The following is a 20914-nucleotide window of genomic DNA, read 5'->3' on the forward strand; positions in this document are numbered from 1 at the left end:
AAATGGAGAATTCTGTTTAAGATTGGCTTACTGACATTCAAATCCTTGCACAATCTGGGCCCTGGATACCTGAAGGACTTGTTGCAACTACATCACACCCCCCACAATCTTAGATCAAAAGGACGTAACACCTTGGTCACCCCCAGAGTCCACCTCAAAACCTTTGGAGACAGAGCCTTTTGCCATGCTGCCCCTACACTTTGGAACTCCCTGCCACACCCAATCAGGACAGCTCCATCCCTGGAAGCATTTAAGTCTAAACTGAAAACCTACCTCTTCAGTCTGGCATTCATGAACACCTGACTATCTCCTCTGTAACACAGTCCAGCCTGCAACCCTGTATTGATCTGAGACACAGCTATGCGCTTTGAGTCCTATGGGAGAAAAGCGCTTTACAAATGTTATTGTATTGTATTGTATAGCGTTCTGTAACGCTCCAAAAATGCCCTCGAAATCGCCCTTGTGGGTTCCAGCCCTCAAGCAGAGGAAGAAAAAAGGAAAACAGCCTTGTTATCTGTGTGTCTCTCATCATGTCACCTCATGTATCCTTTAACCACCTTAGCGGTATGGACGAGCTCAGCTCGTCCATTACCGCCAGAGGGTGCCGCTCAGGCCCTGCTGGGCCGATTTGGATCAAATAAAAAGCAGCACACGCAGCCGGCACTTTGCCAGCCGCGTGTGCTGCCTGATCGCCGCCGCTCTGCGGCGATCCGCCGCGAGCAGCGGCGAAAGAGGGTCCCCCCAGCCGCCTAAGCCCTGCGCAGCCGGAACAATAGTCCATGACGTCACTCCGCTCGTCGCCATGGCGACGAGGAAAGCCAAACAAGGAAGGCTGCTCATTGCAGCCTTCCTTGTTACTTATGCTTGCCGGAGGCGATCGGAAGAACGCCTCCGGAGCGCCCTCTAGTGGGCTTTCATGCAGCCAACTTTCAGTTGGCTGCATGAAATAGTTTTTTTTTAATTAAAAAAAAACCCTCCCGCAGCCGCCCTGGCGATCTCAATAGAACGCCAGGGTGGTTAAAGAGGAGGGAAATTAATAAGAGGGAGAGGGACTTGCTTTATTTTTTTCTCAGAATTTTTCTCCCAGGTGATATTCTTACACCTTATCAATAAAATTCCCTTTAAATCTCCAGCAAACAAAACAAGAAAATACTCAGAATAATTATCATAGTACTTTTTCACGTGCCAAAAAGTTATTTTTAAAGCAGCCCATACACTCAGCCGATTTTCTGGCCGACCGATCGATCCCGATCGATCGCAAATCGGTTGGCCAATCGACCGATCGACGGCCGATTTCGATGGATTTCCATCGAACTTGCAGGGTGGAAAATTTAGGTCGATCTGATGAGATTGCTTATCAGTTTGCATTGGCCTTTATGGAAATCTGATGGCAAAAAAATGCCATCAGATCGAATTTCAATAGATTTCAAACTGAAATCTATTGGAATTCTATCCTGGTAAAAAATGTTCTAAAAACGCATGAGATAGATCATCAGATGCATTTCTTATCTATCTGCTGCCAGTCTGACGAGTGTATGGGCACCTTTACACAAGATGAAAAAGCTCTAAGGGGAAGAGTGAATTATAGGAAAATATTGGAAAAGTGCTTTTCCCCTGTAGGACCACTGGGGTTGATCAATGAGATGCAAATTGTTCCGACATTATGCAAATTTGTATGCATATTCATGCAGTTTGAAAATGGTCCAATCAATTTAAATCCAGGTTTAAATTGATTGGCCCATTTTCAAGCTGCATACATTTGCATAATAATTTGTATAAATTTGCATCAACTCAGAACAATTTGCATACCGGTGATCACCCCTAAGGACTACTATAGAAATAGATGGGCCTATAGAACAGGGGGAGACAGTTAGATATAGCAGTCTCCCTGGTATCCAGCACCAGAGGGGACAACCTGATACATGTGCTTGCCGGTTACTTGAGCAACCGACCTATAAAGCACAAACCTTCCCCATAGATACTTACTGAGCCTCCAGCAACATCTTGCAGCCTTCCTCTTGCTCCCAGCGGCATTCCAGTGTCCTCCGTGCAGGAAGTCGGCGGGTCACCTGACCCACGTCGAGTCACGTGACGTGCCAGAAGCTGTGCAGGGACGTTGGAAGCAACTAGAAGTCTACTAGGAGCAAGAGGAAGGCTGCAAGCCATCACTGGAGTCTCAAGAAGTATTGAAAAGGCTGCTAACACCCCCAGTTATCCCCTCAGCCATGCCGGTTAGCTAAGACTTCCGGTTGCCTGAGTTCTGGATAACAGGGACTTTGCAGTAGTTAGAGAGTAAAGCTAAGTATCCATGAGAAGATGGTTCGGAGGAACTACCGGCGACCAGACGATGGGTAGAATTAAGCCCACAAGCTGTCACCTGAATCTGCCTCACACTTACTTTGATCTGCATAATTTTTCGCTTTCAGCTCCAGCTGCCGGATTTGCGATTCCAGGTTCTCCACGCGGACCTGCAGATCCTTCTTATCTTGCTCTTGGGAGTCTTCAAACTCAATAAATTTCTGGGGATAAAACATCGGCCAACGGTTACTAAAAATTGTAATGATCCCGACACAAAACCATGAGGGCAAAAACCACATGCAACGACAAGCAATATTTTGGAGTGTTGTTATATGTAAACCTGTGTTAATAAGGTGCTTAAAAAGTTAAATACACATAAAATAATGATGTATAATAAGGACTTGCCTGATGTCTATGATTTTATCTGGGATCTGCAGGCTTTTTAAAATAATGCTACAAACTTCTGATTAGTGTGCACGGACAAGGGACGCTGCATGCAGCTTCTAGCACTGGCTGCGCTCGCGGCTCCTCCCCCCAGCGACTCAAAGACATGACGACACCCCAGGGCTGTAGTCAGTACAAAAAATCAACCAACTCCTCAGTTTATGAAACAGACTCCAGGTACCCAAAATTGCTCGGAATCCTCGACTCCGATTCCACAGCTCTGGACAACGCAATGGTAAAAGAATCCCAACACTTTTCTGTTCAGAAGAAGAAAAGCATTTGACATCAGCAAAAACGAGCCACCGAATGCCGGCCATGTGAATCCGGGCTAACAATCCAAGGGCTGATTTGTAGTCAAGACTGGTTGCTATGGGCTACACACACAAAATACTTTCCACGTGCAGAAAACTGGGTTATAACTATCTCTCAGCTTGTAAAAGGTATACTAGGGTAACCAAAGTACGGTGCCCAGGATATCTCTCACCAATGCCAAATGACTAGGGAAGGGGACAGCTGGCCAGTGGAAGCAGTTCAGAAAGACAGGAAGGGGCGGGCACAATCTATGGCTCCGGATAAAGTATCCCTCCAGAATATAAGACAATGCCAAGTTAACGGGAAATTACAGTGATCATTCTCGCGGGAATGTCTCTGATACAGACCTAACATCTTAGAGGACTCCATTTTCTTCCTTGTAAGAAAAAATTGTAAAAATTTTAAATACTATAAGAAGGTAGGAACATGACAGCCAGCGAATCTCTTTTTGGGGAAAAATAAACCTGGCAACCCCCCCCCCCATCCCAAATCACACATACACACAGGGAGAGGAGTGCAACACCGGAAGTGCTGGCATACATATGCTGGACAAACTTCTGCAGTATGCTAGAGAAGTGCAGGAGAGTTCTGAGTGAGGACACTAGGGGGCAGGCTGCTCCTTGAATTATGAAAGGAGGCTTGAAGAAGAACAGCAAAAAGCATTCAGTGAACACAAGATGTCAGGGATGGCACACAGCAGCAGCAATCTAAAAAGATTAGGCAAATCCTGGCAGATCCACTTGTCTCTGCCCGCATTCACTGGCAGCCAGCATAGGCTGCCTTTTATATGGTCAGCAAAAAAAGCAAACACTAATGAAATAGGGCAGATTAGCGTCAAATTCCTGGTCTAGGGGGAAACAAACTTTTATGACCACTTAGAGCAACACTGTGCAAAAAATTCCTGTATAGATATGTAGGCTGGGCTCTAGGATGTACTATGTTGTGGTAGGGGTAGGGTGAAGGGGGAGGCGGGGAGAAAGATGGTTACCAATACTGATTGAGAAGTCGACACATTGGGGAAATACAATAGCATTCAGCCAAATAAACCTAAAGTGGGAAACAGACTGCACCCTAACCCCCCAACAAAGCACTTAAAGGACAACTGACCTGACAGGTATATGGAAACTGCAATATCTGTTTCCTTTTAAACTATACCAGTTACCTGGCATCCTGACAATCTTTCATGCATCAGTAGTGTCTGAATCACACACCTGAAACAAGCATGGTGCAAAATTGGTCAAACTTAAACGACGACTATTGCTAAAAATTGTGAAATTCAACATACATATGTATAAGAAGTACACGTCTCCCAGAGTAAGATGCACAACATATTACTTTTATGTTGCAGTCACTTAGTCAGATAGATCTGACACGTTTTGGATTAGTCCATTTACTCACAGGGGATTCCCAGTATTTTCTTCATTCTTTAGAAAAAAAAACCTCCATGAAAAGGATCTACAAAATATAAAGATGTCAGCCAGACCACCTACTTGCTTGCACACTATTCTGGCAGTTGGGTTGAGCAACTGCTGCTGTTCAGTAAGTGCTTTTAAAAATAAAGAAAGCCCAAAGAGCCCCCATGAGGAGCTGGACTACTCTAGAACCTGTTTGATTTTTACTGCGTACCGTAAGTGACAGCTAGATAGGAAAAAAATAATTTGTAGTGTATTTTATTCTGGAATAAATGCACATATTATACATATGCATCCACATGAATTTTAAATATTTTTTTCACGATAGTGGTCTGTTCAGTCAAACACTAATCTGCTGCATGCTTGTTCACGGTCTATGGCTAAAAGTATTAGAGGCAGAGAATAAGCAGGACAGCCAGGCGCTGAAAATAAACATAGCAGCCTTCAGCTCACTCTCAGGCCAGTTACCCTTTAATTTCAATGCGACAGACTGCATCCCAGCAGAATTATAGTCCGCCATGTCAATTATGGCTATAGTGCGCCGGGGTGTTTAGATTTGGTATGACTGTGCAAGTGGCGGCGCTCCAGCTACGATGATTGGTAACAGCCGGCGCAACTTTATGATTGATAGGTAAGCGTACTGTCACTAAGGATAGTGTTAGGTGTAGCGTCCGTTAGGTCAGTGTTATGTGTAGCGTCCGTGAGGTCAGTGTTATGTGTAGCGTCCGTGAGGTCAGTGTTATGTGTAGCAGCAGTGAGGTCAGTGTTATGTGTAGCAGCAGTGAGGTCAGTGTTATGTGTAGCAGCAGTGAGGTCAGTGTTATGTGTAGCAGCAGTGAGGTCAGTGTTATGTGTAGCAGCAGTGAGGTCAGTGTTATGTGTAGCAGCAGTGAGGTCAGTGTTATGTGTAGCAGCAGTGAGGTCAGTGTGGGCGTAGCCGCAGTGAGGTTGGTGTTAGGCATGGCAGTGTTATGTGTAGCAGCAGTGAGGTCAGTGTTATGTGTAGCAGCAGTGAGGTCAGTGTTATGTGTAGCAGCAGTGAGGTCAGTGTTATGTGTAGCAGCAGTGAGGTCACTGTTATGTGTAGCAGCAGTGAGGTCAGTGTTATGTGTAGCAGCAGTGAGGTCAGTGTTATGTGTAGCAGCAGTGAGGTCAGTGTTATGTGTAGCAGCAGTGAGGTCAGTGTTATGTGTAGCAGCAGTGAGGTCAGTGTTATGTGTAGCAGCAGTGAGGTCAGTGTTATGTGTAGCAGCAGTGAGGTCAGTGTTATGTGTAGCAGCAGTGAGGTCAGTGTTATGTGTAGAAGCAGTGAGGTCAGTGTTATGTGTAGCAGCAGTGAGGTCAGTGTGGGCGTAGCCGCAGTGAGGTTGGTGTTAGGCATGGCAGTAGTAGATGTAGCAGCAGTGAGGCTAGTGTTGGGTGTAGCGGCAGTGAGGTCAGTGTGGGCGTAGTCGCAGTGAGGTCAGTGTGGGCGTAGTCGCAGTGAGGTTGGTGTAGGCATGGCAGTAGTAGATGTAGCAGCAGTGAGGTGGGTTTTAGGCATGGCAGTAGTAGATGTAGCGGCAGTGAGGTCAGTGTGGGCGTAGCCGCAGTGAGGTTGGTGTTAGGCATGGCAGTAGTAGATGTAGCAGCAGTGAGGTCAGTGTTATGAGTAGCGGCAGTGAGGTCAGTGTTATGTGTAGCGGCAGTGAGGTCAGTGTGGGCGTAGCGGCAGTGAGGTTGGTGTAGGTATTGCAGTAGTAGATGTAGCAGCAGTGAGGCTAGTGTTGGTTGTAGCGTCCGTGAGGTCAGTGTTATGTGTAGCGGCAGTGAGGTCAGTGTGGGTGTAGCCGCAGTGAGGTTGGTGTAGGCATGGCAGTAGTAGATGTAGCAGCAGTGAGGTCAGTGTTGGGTGTAGCGTCGTGAGGTCAGTGTTATGTGTAGCGTCTGTGAGGTCAGTGTTATGTGTAGCGGCAGTGAGGTCAGTGTGGGAATAGCCGCAGTGAGGTTGGTGTAGGCATGGCAGTAGTAGATGTAGCAGCAGTGAGGTCAGTGTTGGGTGTAGCGGCAGTGAGGTCAGTGTGGGCGTAGCGGCAGTGAGGTTGGTGTTAGGCATGGCAGTAGTAGATGTAGCAGCAATAAGGCTAGTGTTGGGTGTAGCATCCGTGAGGTCAGTGTTATGTGTAGCGGCAGTGAGGTCAGTGTGGGCGTAGCCGCGGTGAGGTTGGTGTAGGCATGGCAGTAGTAGATGTAGCAGCAGTGAGGTGGGTTTTAGGCATGGCAGTAGTAGATGTAGCGGCAGTGAGGTCAGTGTGGGCATACCCGCAGTGAGGTTGGTGTAGGCATGGCAGTAGTAGATGTAGCATCCGTGAGGTCAGTGTTCGGTGTAGCATCCGTGAGGTCAGTGATATGTGTAGCGTCCGTGAGGTCAGTGTTATGTGTAGCGGCAGTGAGGTCAGTGTGGGCGTAGCCGCAGTGAGGTTGGTGTTAGGCATGGCAGTAGTAGATGTAGCAGCAGTGAGGCTAGTGTTGGTTGTAGCGTCCGTGAGGTCAGTGTTGGCGTAGCAGCAGTGAGGTTGGTGTAGGCATGGCAAGTAGTAGATGTAGCAGCAGTGAGGTCAGTGTTATGTGTAGCGGCAGTGAGGTCAGTGTGGGAGTAGCCGCAGTGAGGTTGGTGTAGGCATGGCATTAGTAGATGTAGCAGAAGTGAGGTCAGTGTGGGCGTAGACAGTGAGGTCGGGGTTGGGCATGGCAGTAGCACATGTAGCAGCAGTGAGGTCAGTGTGGGCATAGCCGCAGTGAGGTTGGGGTTAGGCATGGCAGTAGTAGATGTAGCAGCAGTGAGGTCAGTGTTATGTGTAGCAGCAGTGAGGTCAGTGTGGGCGTAGCAGCAGTGAGGTGGGTGTTAGGCATGGCAGTAGTAGATGTAGCAGCAGTGAGGCTAGTGTTGGGTGTAGCGTCCGTGAGGTCAGTGTTATGTGTAACGGCAGTGAGGTCAGTGTGGGCGTAGCCGCAGTGAGGTTGGGGTTAGGCATGGCAGTAGTAGATGTAGCAGCAGTGAGGTGGGAGTTAGGCATGGCAGTAGTAGATGTAGCAGCAGTGAGGTCAGTGTTATGTGTAGCGGCAGTGAGGTCAGTGTTGGCGTAGCCGCAGTGAGGTTGGTGTAGGCATGGCAGTAGTAGATGTAGCAGCAGTGAGGTCAGTGTTATGTGTAGCGGCAGTGAGGTCAGTGTTGTGTAGTGGCAGTGAGGTCAGTGTGGGCGTAGCTGCAGTGAGGTTGGTGTAGGCATGGCAGTAGTAGATGTAGCAGCAGTGAGGTCAGTGTTATGTGTAGCGGCAGTGAGGTCAGTGTTATGTGTAGCGGCAGTGAGGTTAGTGTGGGCGTAGCCGCAGTGAGGTTGGTGTAGGCATGGCAGTAGTAGATGTAGCAGCAGTGAGGCTAGTGTTGGGTGTAGCATCCAGGGAGGTCAGTGTTGTGTGTAGCAGCAGTGAGGTCAGTGTTTGGTGTAGCGGCAGTGAGGTCAGTGTGGGCGTAGCCGCAGTGAGGTTGGTGTAGGCATGGCAGTAGTAGATGTAGCAGCAGTGAGGTGGGTGTTAGGCATGGCAGTAGTAGATGTAGCAGCAGTGAGGTCAGTGTTATGTGTAGCGGCAGTGAGGTCAGTGTGGGCGTAGCCGCAGTGAGGTTGGTGTAGCGACAGTGAGGTTGGGGTTAGGCATGGCAGTAGTAGATGTAGCGGCAGTGAGGTCAGTGTGGGCGTAGCCGCAGTGAGGTTGGGGTTAGGTATAGCAGTAGTAGATGTAGCAGCAGTGAGGTCAGTGTGGGCGTAGCCGCAGTGAGGTTGGTGTAGGCATGGCAGTGAGGTTGTAACTACATGCATATTACACGATGGCAGCCAGCGGTGCTAACAGGTACTACTCATGACAAACTCCTTAGCGTAGAAAGCAAGTGTACAGTACACGCCCCTTACTGATCTGGGGAGGCTGTGCAGGAAGAGGAATGCCTGCACAAACATAAGACTAGAGGTTAACAAATGAATTTGGAATTCAGGAGCCAACAGGAAAGTTTTAGAAGCCAATTCCACGATCAGCAAATCGGAGAAAAACTCAAAAGCCAGGTGCCACCCGCTACTGAAGCCAGTTTGCACTCTTGTATTCCCGCCAGTCATGGCTTAATGTTAATTTTCTTAAAAAAAGATAGTTACACGATGTCTGTTGGAATTGTTTATCTGTCCTTTTGACAATCTCGCTGTTGGTGTGGACTTTCAGGCCGGTTTCACACTGAAAACTAGCGGAAGCGATGCGGTGCGTTTCGCCCGCTGCACCGACCAGAAACAAGCCTTCAGTGAGCACCGCGGAGTTCCCTGTCCCGCCACCAGCCAAGCAGGAAGTGGCGCGTGCTTGCGGTCACTTCCTGCTTCGGGGTATGCAGAAGTGTATGGAAGCGTATTGTAAAAATACGCTTTCACGCATGCACACCGCAACGTCTACTTTTTTTTTTTTTTTTTTTTTAAAGGCGTTGCTATAGACTAACATGACTTCAGGGCCGAAGCAGATCATCACAGCTCCCGCACGGTAACGTAGTTCTGAGCTAGCAATAGATTAGGGACTTCCGCAGAGGACCGCAACATGGGAAGAATGAACTTCCCCATAGGGAAGTATTAGGCTGCGGTAGAGAGCGTCAATTTGGCCTCCGTGTGAAAGGGCCCTCAGTGTGGTCTGCCTCACAGTTGTAGAGCTGTTCCCCTTCCTCCCTGTGTTTTATGAACACTTCCTCTGCATACCTGTTCTAGATGAACCATTGAGAAAGTGTTAAGACCAAGAAATTAGCGCGGTTTAGGAGGTCAAACTGTAATGGCAGCCTCCACCATTTCTGTCATGGCAGACATTACAGCAGAACCTGCAGACAGGATCTCACTAGATAGTATCAGTAATCAGAGATCTAATTGGTAAACAATATGTCTGCTTCCATGAATGCAGGAAGTAGACACACTGCAGATTTGTATCAGTTGTAACTAATAAATGTTTTTTTTCTTTAACGGTTATTATGTGGTTTGCTTATCTTTCATAGCGGATAGAAAGTTCCGAGTTCAGGTCGGCTTTAAAAAGTAAGTGAAGTTGCAATCTAAATCAGTTAAAGAACACCATGAAGTGTCACTAAAATAGGCATTGAATAGGACCAATAACTGTCATTTAGATAAAAGAGGATGCTGGGAGGTAGCAACTTGGTATGAGTGGAGACAGAGTCGAGCAAGTACTAAATGGAGCAAAAGCAGCTCTGGGGGGCTTCAGGCTGCAAGGCAGTCCGGACTGATGGTGCAAACTGACCTCCAAAGTGAAGGCGCACCATAGGCGAGTATGAGAGGATGCAGGAGTACCCATCTAAGGAAAGTTTAGTAAAAACAAAAAGTGAATGAGTTTCAAAAGTACTCATCACAATACAGCACCTGACAGAAGATGCTTGTCTGTTAATACACTAGGGATGGTGTGGAAAACGCTTCTGAAAGTCAATTTAAAGGAAACCTGACATGAGAGCGATATGGAGGCTGTCATAGGGCTGCACGATTTTAGGGAAAAATCAAAATTGCGATTTTTCTCTCAGAAATTGCAATTTCGATTTTTCCCCGATTTTTTTAAATTCCTGCTTTTCGCACTTTGGGCGGGGGGGGGGGGGGGGGGGGGGGGGGGCTTGGGTTTGGCTCACGGTCTGCACTGCCTGGTCCACTGTCTGTAATATCTTGCTTCTGGCCCCGCTGTGCGCGGATTGGCCAGAAGCAGTGAATATGTATAAGTGTTAATGAGTGGGGGCGGATCCACTAGAGCGAGCGGCCGGGCACATCATACAGCATTACCTATCACTGGCTAGCGATGGAATGACGGCAGCGGTAGGCGGGGCTGTATGCTCTGTACATCTCCGCCTACCGCTGCCGTCATTCTATCGCTAGCCAGTGATCGGTAATGCTGTATGACGTGCCTGGCTCACTCTAGTGGATCCGCCCCCCACTCATTAACACTTATACATATTCACTGCTTCTGACCAATCCGCGCACAGCGGGGCCAGAAGCAAGATGTTACAGACAGCGGACCGAAAAACCGAAGGTACTGACGATCAGCAGATCGTCTTGCCTCGAAACGCGGTTTCGGTTTTAAACCGAAAAACCGTGCAGCCCGAGAGGCTGACATTTATTTCCTTTTAACTACTTCAGTATCAGTAGTGTCTGGCCCTTTAGAGACCAGAGACTCCTGGGTAAAAAAAAAAAAAAAAAAAAAAAAAAACGGGGCTCACCGACGCCATGCAACAGAGACCCATTTCTCTCGCCGTTCACACCGCTCTCCCATCGCTGAAGCCCACTCGCTGAGCCAATGAAAACCGGCTCCTCACTGCCTCACGGAGCTCTGCTGTTATATTGACACTGGATTTGAAATGAAAAGAACATGATGTGCTTTAACTGCAGACTTTAATGTAGGGGCATTTACATCCAAATCAGGTGAACAGTGTGGAAATTACAACAGTTTGCAATATGTGACTCCCACTTGTTAAAGAACCAAAAGTAATGGGACAGAATAATAATCATAAATCAAACTTTCACTTTTTAATAATTGGTTGTAAATGCTTCGAAGTCAAATACAGCCTGAAGTCTGGAACGCATAGACCTCACCAGACATTGGGTTTCATCCCTGGGGATGCTCTGCCAGGCCTCTACTGCAACAGTCTTCAGTTCCTGCTTGTTCTTGGGGCATTTTCCCTTCAGTTTTGTCTTCAGCAAGTGAAACGCATGATCAGTCAGATTCAGGTCAGGTGATTGACTTGGACACTGCATAGCATTCCACTTATTCCCCTTCAAACAATCTTCGGTTGCTTTTGAAGCATATTTTGGGCCATAGTCCATCTTCCAATGAGTTCTGAAGCATTTGGCTGAATATTTATTTATTTATTGTATTTATAAAGCGCCAACATATTACACAGAGCTGGACATTAGTTTAGGTTACAGACAATATTTAGGGGTGACATACAGCAATATGACAATACAGGAATACAAGAAAACCAGATCACACACCATAGTATGAGTACCAGGTAATGCTTAGTCAGTCACTGGATGGAGCATGGAGATTAGGCAAGTTAGGTTCACTCAGATGCATAGCATGGGTTCACAGTAATGGAGGTGCAAGATCAGGTAGGACACAAAAGGAGGAGGACCCTGCCCAAAGGCTTACAATCTAGAGGGAGAGGTAAGGACACGAATGGTAGGGGACCAGAGTTCAGCTGTAGGTTTAGAGCACTTGTGAGGGGTAGTAGGCCAGAGTGAAAAGGTGAGTTTTGAGGGCTTTCTTGAAGATTTTGAAGGAGGGGGCTGCCCTAATGGGTGGAGGTAGGGAGTTCCATAGTGTTGGAGCAGCCCTTGAGAAGTCCTGGAGGCGTGCATGGGACTGGGTGATGCGGGGGGTGGTTAGGCGAAGTTCATTGGAAGAGCGGAGTGAGCGGCTAGGTGTGTACCTCTGAGTAAGATCGGAAATGTAGGTTGGACAGGTTTTGTGGACAGATTTGTAGGTCAGACACAGTATCTTGAATCTGATTCTGGACTGGATAGGAAGCCAGTGGAGGGATTCTAGGAGGGGATCTGCCGTGGTGGAGCGATGAGATCAGTGGATAATTCTGGCTGCCGCATTCATGATGGACTGCAGTGGGGCTGTTCCTGGTCATAGGGAGACCAGACAGCAGGGCATTGCAGTAGTCAAGGCGGGAAATTATGAGGGCATGGATGAGGAGTTTGGTGGTGGCAGAGGTCAGGAAAGGGCGAATCTTACAGATGTTACGAAGGTGGAAGTTGCAGGACTTTGTGAGGTTTTGGATGTGGGAAGTGAAGGAGAGTGCGGAGTCCAGGGTGACACCCAGACAGCGGGCTTGAGAGGTAGGGCGAATGGTAGTGTGGTTTACAGTGACATGCACATCTGGGAGGTTCGTGGATGGCCGGGGTGGGAAGATCATAATAATAATCAGATATTGCCCGAAACACTTCTGAATTCATCCTGCTGCTTTTGTCAGCAGTCACATCATCAATAACCAGTTTCATTGGCAGCCATGCATGTCTACACCCAGACACTAACACCACCGTGCTTCACTGAGGTTATACAGTCCTGGCTAAAAGTTTTGAGATTGTCAAAAATATTTGAAATTAGAAAAGTTGGTGCTTAACTTTTTAGAATAGCAATTTGCATATACTCCAGAATGTTATGAAGAGTGTTCAGAGGAGTTGCATAGTCCTTTGCCATGAAAATTAACTGAATCCCCAAAACACCCTTTCAACTGTATTTCATTGCTGTCATGAACCACCTTAGCGGTATGGACGAGCAAAGCTCGTCCATTACCTCCGCGGTGGATTGTTCAGGCCCTGGTGGGTCTTTTTTTACAATTTTTTTTAAAAACACGCCGCCACTCGCCACAAACGAGGACACCCCTCCCCCAGCGCAGCCTGGCCAATCACTGCCAGGCTGCGCTATGTGGTGGATCGGGACTCCCCCTGACGTCATGACGTCGATGACATTCCGATCATCGCCATGGCAACGAGGGTAGCCCTAAGAGGAAATCCCGTACAGTCTCAAATCTTTTGGCCAGGACTGCATGCTTGGGATCATGAGCAGTTCTCTTGCCATCACTCTGGCACAAGTTGATCTTGGTCTTATCTGTCCATAGGATGTTGTTCCAGAACTGTGAAGGTCTTTTTAGATTCATCTGGCCTTTCTGTTTTTGAGGCTCAACAATGGTTTACATGTTGTGATGAACCCTCTGTATTCACTCTTGTGAAGTCTTCTCTCGATTGTTGATTTTGACACACATACACCTAACCAGTGTTCTTGATCTGTCCAACTGTTGTGAAGGGTGTTTTCTTCACAGGGTATGAATTTTTCGGTCATCCATCACAGTTGTTTTCCGTAGTCTTCCGGGCATTTTGGGGTTGCTGAGCTCACAGGTACGTTCCTCCTTTTTAACAATGTTCCAAACAGTTGTTTTGGCTATGCCTAATGTTTTAGCTATCCCTGTGATGGGTTTGCTTTGTTTTTTTCACCCCAATGATGGTTTGTTTCATTGATAGTGACAGCTCTTTGGATCTCATCTTGAGAGTTGACAGCAACAGATTCCAAATGCAAATAGCACACTTGAAATGAACTCTGGACCTTTTATCTGATCCTTGTAAATGTCATGGAAGAGCTGAGAAGCCAATTGTTCCATTACTTTTTCTCCCTTAACAAGGGGGCGGCACATATGAAAACTGCGGTAATTCCTACACTGGTCACCTGATTTGGATGTAAATACCCTCAAATTAAAGATGACAGTTTGCAGTTAAATCACATCATGTTTGTTTCATTTCAAATCCATTGTGGTTGTGAATACAGCCAAAATGTTAGAATTGTGTTGATATCCCGATATTTATGGACCTGACTAGGTCAACCTCCATAATTCCTCTCACTTCAGGTTCTCTCTAAAGCATAATGAAACCCAGCATTTCTTCTTTGCTCTAATAGATTATTTACAGCATATTATATACAACCAGCATTATTTTTTACTAGAACAGCATTCAAAGAGTTACACACAGGACTTAGAAGCTTCCCTGCCAGCAAAGCTGGATGCATCCGAACTGTAGATAATGTTCTCGTGTTTAATTGTATCAAGTGAGGAATGTAAATAAACACTTCTCTGACACTTCCGGGTCTCTTGAACAAAGTCAGACAATTTAGAAAGCATTTCTGCTTGTTAGAAGATGAATAAAGCAGTTATAAATAAAATGCAAAGTCAGATTTCAGAGCAAAAAAAAAAGTGTACTTTGGGAACGTATAATTTCTAAATGAATACCAATACTTTAAACCCTCTTCATGTCAATCTGTTTATTCAATCGCAGAAATGCCGTTTCAAAAACCACTTCAAAGTATTATTATAAAAGGCAAGAAAAAAAATATTTAAAAGAAAAAAACTCCCAGAGTTCTTTCAATTGAAACAAACCCAATTGTACCTTTGATCAGTGCCCAATTATAAATATCTGACAAGCCCCTGGCTGGCCATTATTTACATGTGCTTCCTGATGTTTTGGCAACTTTTTTTGTATCTCTTTCAGGTTCCTATAAATAAGGCAAACACACACAAAGATGACTAGATGAATGTTCACGTTGCCCCTTGCAGAACGATGACCTAGGGCAGCTGCCTGTTACAGTGCATTACCGCTGTTATCTGCTACAGACAGAGAGACACAGAATTACTGACTGGACAAGATCACAAGATGCAGCCTCATGACCATCATGCAGGCCGCCTGCAGCCTCCAGACTGCCCACAGATGGTAAGATAAATCGCTTGTGGTACAAGATGGAGGTCATGTGACTCATCACTTGATGAGGAGTTTACCGAATTCTATGCCACAACCATGTATAAAGAAATAAGAAAAGAAAAAAAAACACTTTAAACTGGTGTAATTCAGTAGAACACTGTCTATCTTCTAATGTCTACCCACATTGATGGGCTAATAAAACTCTATTTCTTATAACACATAAAAAAATCCCTTCAGCCGCTTAATGAGGAGCTTTCAGCCATACTATCGCAGAAAAAATACACATATTTAAGTAGATAAATACTTGTTCTACTTACATATGTATTGCACTGATTTTAGTGATTTTTCTACAGTAAAATAAAAGAGAAAATCCTTCTTAGCATTTCCCATTTTAACTGTGGCTATTTTGATGCCAATCCTGATGTCATTTCCTCCCTTACTCTCCTCTGCCTGATTGTGTATGCATTTACCACCCTCCACTATAGAAAGTGCATTGTCTCAGCATGGGAAATATTGGCCAGAGAGGAACAGAGGTGTGGGAGGGGAAAACAGGAGGGAAAGAGGCTTCAGCCAATCAGGCTGCATTAGTTAAGTCTGAGGGGGAAGTACAGAAGCAAAAAAGGACAACCCAGCATGCCCTGCAACTTCCTCTGTGCGTACCAAATAAGAGTCATGTAAAGTGGGAAATGATCATTAAACAAGAAAAGTAGTAGTGATTCTAACTTTTGGATTGCCTGGTTAGCATCCTTATTACTTGTTTACCAAATAAAAATAAAGAATGGACTTTTGATTTTATGCCTGACAGATACAATTTAAAGAGACACTGTAACTGGGAAAACTTCCGCTGGGGGGCACTCACCTGATGAGTCTGCCCCCGTCCTCCTCTGTCCCACGGGGGACTCGCTGCAGCCCTTCAAAGCTGGCCCGACAAATCAGTCAGCCTGTTCAATATTTACCTTTCCAGGCTCCAGCGGGGGCACCGTTTCAGCTTTCGGCTCCAAAGTAGTCGGAAATATCCAATCTCAGTCGGGTCCCCTCTACTGTGCAGGCGCCGGAGACTTGCGCCTGCGCAGTAGAGCAGACCCGACAGCGATTGGGTATTTCTGCCTACTTCGGAACGCAGCGCCACTACTGCGCTGGAGCCGGGAAGGTAAATATTTACATCGCCGAAGTTTGGAGGGGCACAGCGGGACCCCCGTGGGACGCAGGAGAACGGGGGAAGCCTTGATAGGATGCGGAGGCTTCCCCCTCCCGAGGTGAGTACCCCCCAGGGGCAGTTTTTCTCTGTACAGGTTTTCTTTAAAGCACACCAGGACTGAGAGGGGAATGGAGGCTGCCATATTTATTTTCTTTCAAACAATGCAAATTGCCTGGCAATTGACTGGCTGAAGTATGTCTAAATTAGCTGTATGCTTGTTTCAGGTGTGTGGTTCAAACACTACTGATGCGAAAAAGATTAGCAGGATAGCCAGGCAACTGGTATTGTTTAAAAGGAAACAAATATGGTAGCCTCCATATCGCTCTCATTTCAGGTGTACTTTAAATAGGTAAGCAGTCCTTGATTCCCATGAGACGACCCGGTCATTCGTATCTACACACTGGAGTGTTCCTTTTATTTTGTTTCTGCAGATTTCACGATGGTCACAAGAGGAAATGCACCAAAATTAAAGTGATCTCTCTTAAGGGTGAGACCTGGCTTCCCTACCACTTTGATGTTTTTGGATTTGGTTTTAAAATGTTAAAACAAATTAAATAGCAGTAGTTGCATGTAAAACAGGAATGCAAGCATTGTGCCCCAGTGTAAGCTGTAAGGACAAATTCATTCCAAAGCTGACAGAGCAATCATATTTGCTTCTGCACGCTTACATGTTTGTTCCCACTATAAAACATAAAAACATGGAAGGAGCACTGCAAGCTCTTCACATCATTAGAGACTGCAGGCAGAATAGGACTGTTCCCAATCACACAGGCCTGGCTTCGGTGAAATTAAGTGCAGCAAAAAGTGAGGCAGGAAGTTAAAGTTATATTCACTGATCAGCCACAACATAACCACTTGCCAAGTTGGTTCCCCTCTTGTGGTGCAAAAACAGGTCTAGCCTGTTGAGGCCTGGACTCCACAAGACTTCAGGTGTCTGTGGCACTAAGGGCGGTGCACACCAAGAGCGGTTCTGGGCGTTTTTTAAAACCACTTTCGGGGTGAAAACCGCTTGGTTAATGTATTGCAATGGGCTGGTGCACACCAGAGCAGCCGACAACTTCACACATTGGCTGTCCAGGACCTGAAGTGCCCAGACTTTGGGTTCAGGCTGCAACATATACAACATGACTGAATGCTGATAAAATTGCCAGAATGGATATGAAGCAGATCTCCTTCATGTGGGCAAACATCATAAAATTCCGAGAGCTCCACTTAAAATGTCAGATCTGTCACTGTCAGTGTGAGCCAGTCTTTGCTGGGTGCTCTGGTCTCAGCATGTGCTGCAGCAGAGGTATTTTGCAGGGTGATGGTGAACCAGAGATGACCCCTGCACACAGCTCTGGAAAGGCCCATACACAAAAGCAGGAGTGAGCAGGCCGAACCCCCCCCCCCCTTCCAAATAATCCTTTGTGAGATTGTCTGACTGAGCTAAATTATCTGGCAGTATTCACTGCCCTATCACTAGTCTGCTGTTCCCATCCCAGACCTGTCTACTGGCTCTCCTTCAGCCATCATCACACCACCAACTCTGCCCAATGCCCATTCTAGAGTCTGGACTGGTACCACCCTTGTAACCTCTCCCTAATGTCCTGGCATCCTATGAAAGCACACGACCTCCACCATAACTGCGCAACGTCCACAAATTCCTCTGCGATCTCCTGGCATTTTCTGGAAGCTTGTGATACCCACTACCACCAGCCTGTGTGACTTCTAGAAATCTCCTGGCATCCTATGGAAGCACAGAAACCCACCATCATTGCACAATTTCAAATGTAAAGCCTGTACAGAATACAGCTCCTCTGATATCTCCTGACATCCTCTGTAAGCATGTGATGCTCCCTGCCACTGGACGGTGTCCATTCTAGATCGTGCGCTAACCATCTTCACCAAAACATCACCCTAATCTCCAGGTGTCCTGTGCAAACACCAGACCCTACCACCACTGTACAGTTTTCATTCTCGCGCCCATTAGGTTAACTGCTCCACAAATCCCTCAAGGATCTCCTTGCATCATCAGGAAGAACATGATGTCCACTGTTGCTGGACTGTGTCCACTCTAGAGCCTGCACTAATCAACTCCCCTAAAAGTTCTCCCTAACTTCCAGGCAACCTGTGTAAGCACAAGACACCCACCTTAACTGTGGTGTCCATTCCATGCCTATGAGGATCACATCTCCACAAATTTGAGATTTTCTCGCATCCTCTGGAAGCTCATGAAGCCCACTGCCACTGGACTGCGTCAAACTAAGAACCTGCATCCACCACTTCCTCTGGAACTACACCCATATCATTAGGCATCTTGCAGAAGCACTGGGGATTTACCATCAATGGTGCATAATGCTTATTTTAGAGTCTCAGACTCCCTCTCTCCACAAATTTGGCTTGTATCTTCTGCTTACACTTAGCTGTTTTGGCATTTTTTTGGCATCTGCTGTAAGAACCAGAGCCAGCAGGCCCAGACAGCCCTGTAGGAGGACACACTGCTCCACAGTGACAGGTGAGTTTTGTTTTACTGGTGTGATGGTTAAATAAACGTCTAAGATGTACAGTAAAGCTAAAATAACCTTTGGAGAAAAGAAGGGCAATTCTTAAACCTGCACACTTGGCTCAGCTGAGCTTACACGTTTATATCAATGTAAGATGTATGGGGAGGCTGTGCGTATGAATACTGTCAGAACTAGATAACTCAAGGAACCGCAATATGAATATTAATAAAGCTTCCAAAATGTGTTAATTCACAGTTATAATCTGGTTTTATAACTGTTTAGACTACTTCTAACCCATAATAACAGCTAGAAAATGCATCCTCACAAAATCCAATCAATACGTAAATGATCTCTCCTTTCATGTCAAATGCTAGCCCTACACAATGAGATGGGTGCCGAACTCGTCAAAACATTGACAGCTCCCTAATTGACAAATCGATGAGAGTACAATGTGCATCAAAGAGTACAAAGATAAATCCCGACACTGATCCTCCACTGCCTTCCTCCTTTAAAAGGACAACTGTAGTGAGGTATAAAGGGAACCTTAAAGGGGCACTATGGTGAAAAATTGTAAAATTTAAAATATGTGCAAACAAACAAATAAGGAGTACTTTTTTTCCAGCGTAAAATGAGCCATAGATTGCTTTTCTCCTATGTTGCTGTCACTTACAGTAGGTAGTAGAAATCTGACAGAAGCAACAGGTTTTGGAGCAGTTCATCTCTTCATAGGGGATTCTCAGGGATTTATTTATTTTCAAAAGCGCTTAGTGAATGGCAGTTGAACCGTGCAACTGCCAAAAAACTGTGTAGTGAGCAGGGAAGCTGTTTAAATCATTTTTAGGGAATATCTTTATAAAGAATAAAAGCCTTGCTGAGAATCCCCTATAAAGAGATGGACTAGTCCAAAACCTGTCGCTTCTGTCAGATTTCTACTACCTACTGTAAGTGACAGCAACATAGGAGAAAAGTAATTTATGGCTCATTTTACTCTGGAAAAAACGTACTTCCTATTTGTTTATGTTTGCACATATTTTAAATGTTAAAATGTTTCGCCATAGTGCCCCTTTAACTTAGAGGGATATGGATGTTTACTTTTAAACAATACCAGTTGCCTGGTTGTCCTGCTGATCTCTTTGGCTCTGGTAGTGGCTGAATCACACACCTGAAACAAGCATGCTGCAAATCCAGTCTGACTTCAGTCAGAGCTCCTGATCTGCATGCTTGTTGAGGGGCTGTGGCTATAAGTATTAGGCTGCTTTCACAGTGGGACGTTACAGGCTGACGTTACAGTAGCCTGTAACACAGCCCAACTCACAGCAATGAAAAATCAATGGGCTGTTCACAGTGCCCGCGTTGCGTTACATTGTAACGCTGCATGTTATACGAAAGTGCAGCATGCTGTGCGTTACACTGTGTGCACGTGCTCAGTAATGGGTTTTTTTTTGTGCCGGAGAGGAGGAGCAGAGAGCCCGCTTTCGTACTTAGCCACATGGCTAATTAATATTCACTGCACTGCAGTGTTTTCTTTCTGGAGCGGCAGCTGATTGGCTGGCGGGACCACGTGAATCGGAGAGTTCCGATCACGTGGTCTCCGCAGCGCATAGGACAGAAAAAGGCGCACCAAGAGCTGCTTAACGCAGCTCTAGGTAGTGTCCCCCTCCAACACCACCAGGCGTTGCGTTATGCGACCTATAACATCCCCTAAAACGCAACGTCCTGGTGGGAAAGAGGCCTTAGAGACAAAGAATCAGCAGGAGAGTCAGGCAACTGGTATTATTTTAAAAGAAAAAAAATCCATATCCTTAATTTAGGTTCCCTATAAGGAGGCTGCCATAATGATTTCCTTTTAAGCAACACCAGTTGTCTGGCTGCCCTGCTGGTCTATCTGGCTGCAGTAGTGTCTAAATAACACACCTAAGACAAACATGCAGCTAATCTTGTCAGATCTGAAAATAATGTCAGAAACCCCTAATCTGCTGCATGCTTGCTGAGGGTCTATGGCTAAAAGTATTAGAGGCAGAGGATCAGCAGGACAGCCAGGCAACTGGTATTGATTAAAAATCTAAAAACATGGCAGCCTCCATACAACTCTCACTTCAGTTGTCCTTTAAGTGAACAAAAACTGATAGAATGAGTTCCTAGTGTGTGCTTTTCTTTGGGGGAAAAAGGAAAAAAATAAAAAAGCAAAATGCAGATAATTAGTACTACTATTGTAAATTACAGTCTTAATAAAAAAAATTAAATAAAAAAAAATTGCTAAAGCAAATGTCATTAACCTAAGACATCTGGCATTTGAGAGAGATTACTGAGGTCATGTGACTTTCCCATATTTTGTTTACCAGGGTAAGCTCTGAATGGAGTGCGCCCTCTAGTGTTTGGCCAATAATAATCAGCCTGCAGAACAGGCTCTTGGGGCCCAGAAGTCGGCCTGGGAGGAGTTTGAGTCACAAATACAACGCCAGGCACTTATTC

General features: G+C 45.9%; 1 protein-coding gene and 1 long non-coding RNA gene across 7 annotated transcripts in view; one reads left to right on the top strand and one right to left on the bottom strand.

The window, feature by feature from the left end:
* SPAG9 (sperm associated antigen 9) overlaps positions 1-20914 on the bottom strand; it is a 171581-nt gene that overhangs the window by 103407 nt on the left and 47260 nt on the right. For all 4 annotated transcript variants that reach the window (XM_068262636.1, XM_068262633.1, XM_068262634.1 and 1 more), the window contains exon 2: positions 2399-2519. In XM_068262636.1, coding sequence (XP_068118737.1) covers positions 2399-2519 — 121 coding nt within the window. The remainder of the gene's footprint in view (positions 1-2398; positions 2520-20914) is intronic.
* The window catches only part of LOC137541367 (uncharacterized), an 84322-nt gene continuing 80841 nt past the window's right edge, over positions 17434-20914 (top strand). For all 3 annotated transcript variants that reach the window (XR_011025136.1, XR_011025134.1, XR_011025135.1), the window contains exon 1: positions 17434-18453. This is a non-coding gene — a long non-coding RNA (uncharacterized lncRNA). The remainder of the gene's footprint in view (positions 18454-20914) is intronic.

This window comes from Hyperolius riggenbachi, chromosome 12 (genome assembly GCF_040937935.1).
Source record: "Hyperolius riggenbachi isolate aHypRig1 chromosome 12, aHypRig1.pri, whole genome shotgun sequence".
NCBI classification, from domain to species: Eukaryota; Metazoa; Chordata; class Amphibia; order Anura; family Hyperoliidae; genus Hyperolius; species Hyperolius riggenbachi.